The sequence below is a fragment of the Glycine max genome, chromosome 2 (genome assembly GCF_000004515.6).
Source record: "Glycine max cultivar Williams 82 chromosome 2, Glycine_max_v4.0, whole genome shotgun sequence".
NCBI classification, from domain to species: Eukaryota; Viridiplantae; Streptophyta; class Magnoliopsida; order Fabales; family Fabaceae; genus Glycine; species Glycine max.
Genome location: NC_016089.4, coordinates 44988508 through 44999600, shown reverse-complemented (window position 1 = coordinate 44999600; position 11093 = coordinate 44988508). Strand labels below are relative to the sequence as shown.

General features: G+C 33.8%; 2 protein-coding genes across 2 annotated transcripts; one reads left to right on the top strand and one right to left on the bottom strand.

Moving 5' to 3' along the window:
• The first annotated feature begins 325 nt into the window (after positions 1–325).
• On the top strand, positions 326–2244 carry LOC100790706 (aspartic proteinase PCS1). Its single transcript, XM_041008723.1, has one exon. It carries the CDS (start codon positions 468–470, stop codon positions 1788–1790), a length of 1323 nt encoding a protein of 440 aa, XP_040864657.1. The 5' UTR covers positions 326–467; the 3' UTR covers positions 1791–2244.
• A 6276-nt stretch (positions 2245–8520) lies between these two features.
• LOC100798451 (putative pentatricopeptide repeat-containing protein At1g09680) lies at positions 8521–10683 on the bottom strand. The gene has a single exon (XM_003518323.5). It carries the CDS (start codon positions 10542–10544, stop codon positions 8697–8699), a length of 1848 nt encoding a protein of 615 aa, XP_003518371.1. The 5' UTR covers positions 10545–10683; the 3' UTR covers positions 8521–8696.
• Positions 10684–11093: the final 410 nt, after the last annotated feature.

The following is an 11093-nucleotide window of genomic DNA, read 5'->3' as shown; positions in this document are numbered from 1 at the left end:
TCATAATAAGTTTATTGATTTTAAAAACTTTACTTAAAATGTTTTCTAATTAATTTTATATTTATAATATATCAATAATATAAATTTACTTATAATTGTTATAAAAATAATAATTTTATTTGGTGTCATATTTTTATAAAATATTTTTATCCTCTATTATTATAATATTTCATTTTAATTTTCAACAACATTTACATCTTTTAAGATAAGTTATACCTAACTACATACATAAGTAACTTACAAGTTCAAACACACGGAATATTTTGTTGCACTATTAAATTATAATATCATCTGATTAATGGAATATCATACATGTTAAATTTTTTAATATTTAAGTAATGGAATATTTATATAAATAAGTCTAAGCGTTCATTCTTTGGCCTATTGGCTATATAAATAAACCCCATGTCATCACTCTCACTCCCTCCCCCATATTGCCACTCTCCATTCGAAAACAAAAAATAAAAATGATATCTTCCTCGATGGCTCTGTCTTCCCCTGTTTCACTCTTTCAACTTTGCATGCTTCTCTTTTCATTCTTCTTCTCCACTTCCTTCTCCGCCAAACTTAACCCTACCATCGATTCACTCTCACTCTCTTTCCCACTCACCTCACTCCCTCTCTCCACAGCAAAACCTCTAAACAGAAACCCAAATCTCAGAACCCTTTCTTCTTCTTCTTCCTACAACATAAAATCTTCGTTCAAATACTCCATGGCCCTGGTGGTTACTCTACCAATAGGAACCCCTCCACAGCATCAACAAATGGTGTTGGACACAGGAAGCCAACTCTCATGGATTCAGTGCCACAACAAAACCCCTCCAACGGCGTCGTTTGATCCATCACTCTCTTCATCCTTCTATATTCTTCCTTGCACCCACCCTCTCTGCAAACCCCGCGTTCCCGATTTTACCCTCCCGACAACCTGCGACCAGAACCGCCTCTGCCACTACTCATACTTCTACGCCGACGGCACCTACGCCGAGGGCAACCTCGTCAGAGAAAAACTCACCTTCTCCCCTTCCCAAACTACCCCTCCACTTATTCTAGGCTGCGCCACCGAGTCCAGCGACGCCAGGGGCATTCTTGGAATGAACCTCGGCCGCTTGTCCTTCCCCTCGCAAGCCAAAGTCACCAAATTCTCGTACTGTGTCCCCACCCGACAAGCCGCGAACGACAACAACCTCCCAACCGGGTCGTTCTACCTCGGAAACAACCCAAACTCCGCGCGCTTCCGCTACGTCAGCATGTTGACCTTCCCTCAAAGTCAACGCATGCCGAACCTGGACCCATTAGCCTACACCGTCCCCATGCAAGGAATAAGAATCGGTGGCAAAAAACTCAACATCCCACCTTCTGTTTTTCGACCCAACGCTGGCGGGTCGGGTCAAACCATGGTCGACTCCGGATCCGAATTCACCTTCCTTGTCGACGCGGCTTATGATGCGGTGCGGGAAGAGGTTATTAGAGTGGTGGGGCCTAGGGTTAAGAAGGGGTACGTGTACGGTGGTGTGGCTGACATGTGTTTCGACGGGAGCGTGATGGAGATCGGACGGCTGATAGGGGACGTGGCGTTCGAGTTCGAGAAAGGCGTGGAGATCGTGGTTCCGAAGGAGAGGGTGCTCGCTGACGTGGGCGGTGGGGTCCACTGCCTGGGAATCGGGAGGTCAGAAAGATTAGGTGCGGCCAGCAACATCATAGGCAACTTCCACCAGCAAAATCTATGGGTGGAGTTTGATCTCGCGAACCGCAGAATCGGATTCGGTGTGGCCGATTGTAGCAGATCATAGGTAAACGATAGGATGTGGTGGTGGTGCATGTCGCTATCATGTGTAGTAGGCATTAAGGCTCAGAAGTCGTTGTTGGGATATGAAAGCGTTGCATCTTTACTGTATAAATTAGGCGATGAGTGACGTTGGGATTTGGAGCGGTCTACCAAGGCAAGAAAAAGAGGTCTTTCGTGCGGTAAGGCTAAACGTCAACGTTTTGGACCCATGAGAAGAGTGCATGCACGTTTATTAATCTGAAGGGGACTCGTGTATAGATAACGATTAGAGGGGGTAGTATCAAACTATATCAATAATTGTCGTGCGTATATTTTCTGTTTGTAATTAAAGATAAGATTGAATGAGATACACAATATGGTGGCGTCCTCTTGTTTCAACATTTCCTCTCTATTAAATATAAATGGAGGAATATCATTTACCAAAAAACATTAATGGATCAGTACTAATTTCAACTTAATTTATAATTTATGGTTTAGATAGTTCAGTGATTATTTGTTTCTTAGCCGAACCAATTTCGGGAAATTTGATTTATTTATGCTGATTGTTTTAGAAATTAAATTTCAGCTCAAAACAAACGGAGGGAATGATTAATATTAAAGCGAGTTGTTGGGGGTTATTTGTAGATTAACTTTTATGGGTTTGAACTTTGACACGAGAGTTGCCCCCACATAAATGATAAAAAAAAGTTCATGTAATTCAGATGCATGGCTTTGTAAGGTGATAGTGTTATTATTTATTGGTGCAAGAAACAATGAACCCAAAAATTAGAGTTCGTGAAGGGAGATCCTTATCGACACGTACAGTTACCAGGCCTAGACGTTGTAGAGAGTAGTAGTGTTAAAGTGTATAGATGATTGAGTAAGACTCAAGTGAATAATGAGGCCATTTACTTAACTTCAACTGAATAGACGTTTTAACAAAGCTTCACCACAACACCCTCGTCATGAAAAAAAGACTAACAAATTGTTAAAAAGATGCATAAATTTTTGCCATAAACGGAACAAGGCTTCGGTTTCCATGGCTTGTGTAGTGCAAAAGGGAACAAAGTCAGTGTTGTTTTTGTGGTCGTGGCAAATGGCTATAGATTTTACGAGGAAAATAAAGTGGGGTCCACAAAGAGGGACAGCTCAGTTCATATAGACCGCCCAAGACACGAACTGCTTCCACATAATTCCCGACAATCACATCATTCACATGATTATGAAAAACGTGTGTCGTTTAGTTAAGGATAAAATCTACTATTTACTCTTTTTCTATCCAACGAACGTGTACGTGGCTTTTTTTATAAGACTTCCATTGTCTCACAATTACTCTGGGTTCTGAATTACTTTCGCTTCAATCAAAGTATATTTCTTTATGTTAGAAATTTTACCAGCCAAGACCACGTACGGGATAAAGTTTTCCCTTTTAGTTTCACTATATGTTACACAATCCAAAGTGTTGTCATAAAGTAAAATTATTTAAAGCATTATTTTGAAGAAGAAAAATTAGTTCAGTTAACTGGTGTGTTTGTTTGCAGTATATTTATTGGGGGTGATTTACTTGGTATTAATTTTTTGCGAAAAAAAGAAGTAAAGACCTCTCACAAAATTTTCACTTACAATTAAACGGGTAGTTTCGAAATTTACATTCAATATTTTTCACTAAGCTAAAAACAATGTCGGCAACTTTTTTTTTTCTTTGCTAAGAGTTTTGTAAGTAACATTCTTGATTTTCGCACATGGAACATCTACTATTTCTCAATTTTTTAAAGTAGTTTTGATATTGAATCTCATCCAAATTGTTTTGTTTTTTACATTAATTTAAACCTAATCTCACGAGTCACGACTCTAATATAAAGCAGTTCTAATAAAGCTACATATAAACCACAAGACCATGGTGGCATGATGCGGATATATACTGTAAAACGAAGGTAAATATATAGGAAATGCTTAAGAATTAATGGACAATAAATAGTAGTTAAAAGGAGCGATCACTCCTCGTGAACTTCTTTAATTGGCTTTGTCTAGCATGCCATGTATCATATGATAATTACTTTTTATTCATTTTGTGATAGTGACATTATCCTGTAACTAACAAACACTATGACAGTTGAGCTTTGCAACTGACTCGTGTCCCTTGTATAAAATGCTTGGTTAAAATCCATAAAGTTTTCATACATAAAATATATATCAATAACATGATTTATTTTTAGTGTTACTACTAATAACAAAAACTAATTTCTTTCAACTCTGTATGTATAAATAGGTTTTTGTAAGTATGCATTCCTTGAATTTGGAGACCTTTTTTTTGACAAAAAATTTGGAGACTTTTGTACCTCAAATTGGAACATCGTTTTTTTTTTTTTTTATCTTTATCTTTTAGTTATCATAATAATTACGAGACATATATAAGAGAAATGGTTGAATTATCTTAAAGAGAAATATTCTTATTAAATTTTTATTTCACTGTATTCTTAAGTGTCATTTAAAGTAAGAATACTTAATAAAAGATATAGTTAACATATTATCTGTATTAAAATTATTTTTATTTTTTTAAAATAATTATAATTAACGTACCCTTTCCCTTTTTAGCTATAGTTATTATTAGTGCATTGAAATATTCGAAGTGAGAAGATAAGTAGAAAAAAGACTAACATCAAAGTTAATTCTTTAAAGTAATGCTTTTTAATCATCTATTACTTGATTTTATTATAAGTAAGTAAAATAATTAACAAGTGAAGATAGAAGTTTAATTAAATTAATAATTATAATATTATATTATTTCTTAAATTAACAGATGAGTAAAAAATGTACAAACTTCAATTAAAAAGAGATTGAAGTAGTATTATGTTATCTTCTGGAATAACAGCGAAATAATATTTTTTTAATAAAACTACTGTAATTTTTTTAACGCAATACCAAAATGGGCCATTTTATAATAAATAATTTTTTATATATAAATCGCATCTCTTTGTCTCAAATTGAAAAGCAATCCAAAGAAAATAAAATTGGTCTGTAATACAAAAAAATAAAAAATAAAAAGAGAAATCCGAATTGACTTGGGACATATCTGTGAACCAAAGGCAGGAAGAACGCCACTTGCATATCCTTCTCCATTAATTAGCGGGTCCAAGCTACTGAGTGGCCATAAATTTTTTAAGGGTTAGTCTCTCGTCCCATTATAATTATTGTATTAGAAAATTATTATAAAATAATTATTATTTTAATTTTTTAATGTAATATTTATTATTTTTTCACTTATATTCCTTTTAATATTAATGATGAACGGTAAAACTTATAAATAAATTAATGAGATATATGGTTAATTTATAAAATTATTATTTCTTTAATCTATAATTATTTTTTCTCGGGATGAAGAAAGTATATAAAAGATATTTTGTATTTGGGTGGGACTCAATTTTAGTTGTAATTTTTAATTTTTTTTATAATTGACATAAATATAAAACTAAAATATGTTTTTTAACATAAGAGAATACTTTTTTTTCAAAAATAAATAAATAAAACTTTCATCATAAAAAATAATATTAAATGATTATAAGTTTTCAATTTTGAATACTTGTATTTTTATTTCCTAATTTTCATTTTTAATTATTAATATACACAATAATGTTAACAAAAAATTCGTTTCACTAAATTGTTTTACACCCCGCGAGGGCAAGGAACAACTCAAACGAAAATAAAAAGGAAGGTGAGACCGCTACATCACACAATTCACAATGACATTACATAGGCAGACAAGTGGCTACAAAGCGTGGAGCAGATGTCAATTCAGGCTTAAGTCCATTTTGGAGAAGGAGAAAGTTTCCAACATCTAAAGGTGTTGTCTTCATTCATCCAAGTTCTATATAAATTGAATAAAGGTCATCCAGTGAGAACAGTTTTAGGTGAATAATTATGTCTGAATAGAATGTAAAAGAAGCAATTTTTTTTTTTTAAATATTGCAAGCTAGAGACAGTAGCAAGGTGGGATTGGTCACCATATCTTTATAGAAATGGTCGAAGGATTAGAGGTAATTATTTTTTGGTATATTTTGGTTTAAGTTGATGAAATGGTTCTATGACTTTGATTAATTATTGACATTTTTTAAAGAAGTTAAAAAAGATATATCAACATTTTAAAGAAAAAATTACTTTGTGTATATAAGTACAAATTTATTTCCTTTGTGTTAAGTCAAGACACAACCTTGGTTATGTCACGATACTGCTGTATGCTTAATTTCTAAAAGATGTAGATGTAGATATTTATTAGCCAGCATGACCAATAAAAATAAAGAGGTGAGACAAATTCAATTCTTATTTAATCAAGAATAAAACTTAAATAAGTGGATAAAAAATTCAATAAAAATGATATCAAAAGTTGAGATTAAGGAGGAAACATGTCCAATTTTTAGTAGAAAAAAAATGACAGAGTTCACAGCATTAACTTTAATTCATAGCCTATATATAGACCAAAGAGGTTGTACTTCCAAGCATACATCAAAGTATCTGCAAGACAATGAGAATAAAACCTAATATGGAATAAATTTAACGAATTACTTCATTTCATTTAAAACAAGAGAATAAATACAATTTGAAATACAATCAAATTAAAGGTTTGATTGTTAGCATAAAATCTTGTTGTCCTAGCTAAGGTATAAGTTGTATGATTTCTTATCTCCTGATAAAATTCACTAATGAGTTTTGATAATAGTTGTACGTAAGAATGACTCTACGTTTAGATAAAATAAGATGAAAATCCGAAGAGCTAGTAGAAGGTGCAACTACTCCATCCACCACTGTTTTGTAATCCAGTTCAAAGATGATAATTCTCAGTCCAATCTCATCTATCGAGTGCAAAGCTTTTTTGTAAGAAACTCCAGGCTTCAGCTTCTCTTGGTTCTGGAAGTCCAGAAAGCATAATGACTTAGCTTTGATTAAATTGCGCTGATACCAAGCTGCATGCATGTAGAAATATTCCCACTCCAAAACATTTTTGACCCTTCAAGAGTGATGCATCAATATTGCACTTTAGGTAACCCACTTAACTTGACCGGACTAAAAAACCAACAATTTAAACGTAATCTAAAAAATAAGACCGTATACTATGTGAACTACGGATTTCACGAGTGACCCTGAGGCCCAAAATCGTTTGTCCAGCTCTACTGCCCACAGAATCTAGCTAGCTAGCTAGCAATAGAACAATGATGGAGCTCAAAATTCAATAATGTATTTAAAGTAATGTAACTTTTCTTGAGTATAAATATATACGATACTCTTCTCCTTAAATGAGCGAGACAGAATTTGTGTGCTCTTGTTTTTTTTTTTCTGAATATAAAAAAAACACTATTTGTCCTCTTTGTTATTTTTAATTAAATTATTTTATACATTACGTTTGTCACTGTCTTCGTATTCATAAGAACACTATTCGTCCTGAAAATCATTCACCATCAAATTTGTCATCATTTTTAATTTTTCATTGATACAACTCCACTCGGATTATATATATATCCTCTGAGAAAAAAAATATAATTCTCATCCATTACATTAAAATAAAAAAGATAAAATTAAAATAATTTAAATTTAAATTAAATCTTCATTTAATCATAAATTCTCTGTGAGATTTATCAAATAAAAAATTAAATATTTTAAAAATATAATTTATGTTAAGATTGTCACCACAATGACTACAACCACCATTATGATCACAGTCATCACCGCCGTCGTCGTCACAAACATGACTGCCACATGTTTAAAACAATTTTTTAATATTTAATATTATTGAATTTTGTCTACTTTATTTTTTAAATATTCTTGAACAAAATATAAAAATTTCTAAACTTTTAACTTTTTGTAATCAATAATTTTAATTTCTTTTATTTAATATTATATATAATAAATCATTTTCAATTACCATTAAAATATTTACTTTACATAATATTTTTATTTTTATAAATATATTGTTAGATGATGAGATGACTAGTTTTAAATAAAGTAAAAAAATAGTTTAAACTTTTAACTTAAAAGCAACTTTTAAGTTAAAAAATAGAATGAAAATTTTCAAAATAACTTACACCTAAATTTCTTATTTTAATTAATTATTTTAAAATAGCATTTAAAGGTTAAAAAAACTAAGCCAAACATAACCTAAATACTAGCACCGTAACCAATTGTTTTGAAAGAATGATTAAGTTTAGAAAAATAAGGGACGCATTCCTCCACAGTGATGTGTTTCTTTAAGAATCAACTTGGTCATTCATATATCAAGTAGTTAGGAAGTCAATTTACATACAGGGTCAGTTTGTTTAAATCTTTTTTTTTTAATATTTATCTTAATAAAATAAGTAATTTTTTATTTTCTTAGTGTGTTTGTCTAAACTGATTTTGTTAAAAAAAACTGTTACTTATTTATTTATTTTGATAAATAAATTATATCTGCTTATTAAAAATGTTTTTTTAAAAAGCATTTATTTTAAAATTGGTGTTGCCTTGACCGTTAGAAGCAACTTCGGTTTCTTGCATTGACAATAGCAGCCAAGTTGCATTATTTACAAGGAATAACTGAAAGCACAAAAGAATCTAAATTGGCATTAACATGCACTATACAAAATTGAAGGAAGATAGGCGCAATTCCAATCTCCAACAACTCTGATGTTGTTATTGCAATAAATGAAGCCTTCTGGCTCAAATATCAAAAACATTTCAGATGGAAGCTCCTGCAACCTTCTTGCATAGTACTTTCAGCAATCCACCAATGAAATCAAGAATTATACAACAATGAAATTGAAAACATATTCTATCTTCCCTGTGCCGTATACTGATTCAGTCATAATAGTCAATAGTCAAGTTATTTTGATTTATTGATTTATTTTATATCTGTAAGCCAGGTCCTACAATTATGGCAGTTCAGCTAAAAAGACTTCAGTAGCAATCATCTCTTTAGGTGATCTTTTGAAGTTTTACTTGATTCATTAACAAGTGCTGTATATGAAGCATAATCTGTAACAAGTCCTTTCTCAGAATTAAATATGTCAACATCAACAGAGCTTCCATGCTTGCTATGACCGTCTAGTAAAATGTTATATGTAATATCATTTGGAGCCACCCCCACATTAAGCATTGCATCTAACAGCATTTTAGCATTTTTCATCTGACCTTGCTTGCACAGTCCATTCATTAGTGCATTATACGTGACAACTCCCGGTACATGTCCATCGCTTTGCATCTCCTTGAGTAACTTGAACCCCATCTTAACATCACCCTTCTTACAAAAGCAATCAATAACCATGGTGTACGTGGGATCATCTGGTTTGAAACCAGCACTCAACATATCTGTCAACATTCTCCCAGCATCATGAACTCTACCTTCTCTACAAAGCCCAGAGATAAGAGCAGTGAAAGCTACATCATCAAGTTCAATCCCCTCCTCAACCATTCTCCTTTTGATCTCCAACGCCGATTCCATATCCCCATCCTTGCAGCACCCGTCTATCAGTGTAGTGAAAGTGATTTTGTCAGGCTTCAAACCGCTCGCAGTCATCTCGTTCACAAGCCGCCTAGCCTCCTTCAAATCTCCAACCTTACAAAGACCATTGATCAATGCATTATAAGTAACCAAGTCAGGCCTAACACCCTGAGCCAGCATCATCTGAAAATTCTTCAATGCCAAATCAACCTTCCCACCTTTGCACTGCCCATCAATCAAAGTGGTGAAGGTAACGCCATTCGGAACCAATCCCCTCCCGCACATCTCATCAAACAAAAGGCTCCCCTCATCCAACCTACCCTCCTTACACAGCCCATTGATCAAAGCACTAAAAGTGAAAACATCAGGACACACCCCCTCACTCTCCATAACACCCTTCAACCTAAAACCCTCCTCCACATCCCCGGATTTACAGCACCCACTGATCAAAGTATTGAAACTAACAACCGTTGGCCGCAAACCCCTCTTGGGAATTTCATCGAACACCAACCGCGCATTCCCAACATCTCCAGCCTTACAAAACCCATGCATCAAAACGTTGAAAAAATAAATCTTTGGCGGGTACCCAGAATCCAAAACCTCCAAATACAAGGCCCAGGAGCGTTCAATCTCGACGGGTCTCAACCTCACCACGCGACGAAGCAGATTCTCGCAACCTCGAATCGGGACCGGGAACTTATTCTTCGTAACCAACCTGAAACACTGAACAGCGTCGGGTGTAAACCCGGAATCAACGTAAGCAGAGATTAAAGCATCAAAGACGAGGCCAACGGAGTGGTGGTGGTGGTGATGACGAGGCATGGTTCTGAGAATGGAAGAGAAAAGTGTTGAAGCAGAGTTTGTTCCTTTTCGTGAAACGAGGAAAGATACAAGGGAGTGTGCTTGCGGGAGCATTCTGTGGAGGCAGAGGAAGTGAAGCATGGTGCAGTAGGAATGGAGAGTGTGGCGAAAGGGAGGGCGAGAAGCGAGGTGGTTGAAGAAGGAGAGGAGCGAGGAGGGGGGGAGACAGAGAGGGTTGAGGGTGATGAGCTTGCTGACGTGGCGCGGCGTGAGGGAAGGGAGGATTCGTTTAAGTCTCGGGTTCTCAGAGTAACCCTTCTCGTGTTTGGTCTCGGAATCGTTGATGGCTTCGGAGATTTCGCAGAGAAGGTCGTGGTCTTTGTAGGGAAAGTGTGACCATGAGGAAAATGGAAGAAGGTGAGTGCAGGAACAAAGACGAAGACGAAGACAATGAGGACTTGTTTTTGTTTTCCAGAGTTTGGGTTTCAGAGTCATAACCATGGCCATCGCCATTTCTCTCTCACATCTTCGTTTACCTCAAACCAGATGCTACTCTTTTCTGTGCAAATAAAACAACTAAACAAGATTGCTCAGAGTCACAGTCACATGAGAAAAATAATGTCACATACGTGAGGTAGATAATGTTGTATCTTAAATATATGTATTTAATTATATATTTTAATTCCCAGAGTGTATTCGATTAAAATTTTAAAAATTCTGAAAGTTCCTTTTATAAAAAAAATGTTTTGTTATCTTATTAAGATTTTTAAATAATATAAATAAATTTGATGGTATTCCATTAGTATTTTTTATAACTTAAAAAAAGTAGTTTGATATTAAAAAATATATACATTTAGATAAATCATTTTTTAAAATATATTTTGATAAATTTTATCTGATTTCCTAATATAAAAATATTTATCAAATAATCTTATTCAAATTCTTAAAATTTTATTAGACTCTTTTGTTTTATATTGATTACTAGATTTTATTTTCAATCATCACCACTATACTTTTCTCTCTTTAATACTTAATATAAAAATGATATCTATTCAATTGGAA

What these genes read in the sequence shown, in the direction of transcription:
- LOC100790706 (XM_041008723.1), top strand. Translation starts at nt 468, where the DNA reads ATGATATCTTCCTCGATGGCTCTGTCTTCCCCTGTTTCACTCTTTCAA.
- LOC100798451 (XM_003518323.5), bottom strand. Translation starts at nt 10,544, where the DNA reads ATGGCGATGGCCATGGTTATGACTCTGAAACCCAAACTCTGGAAAACA.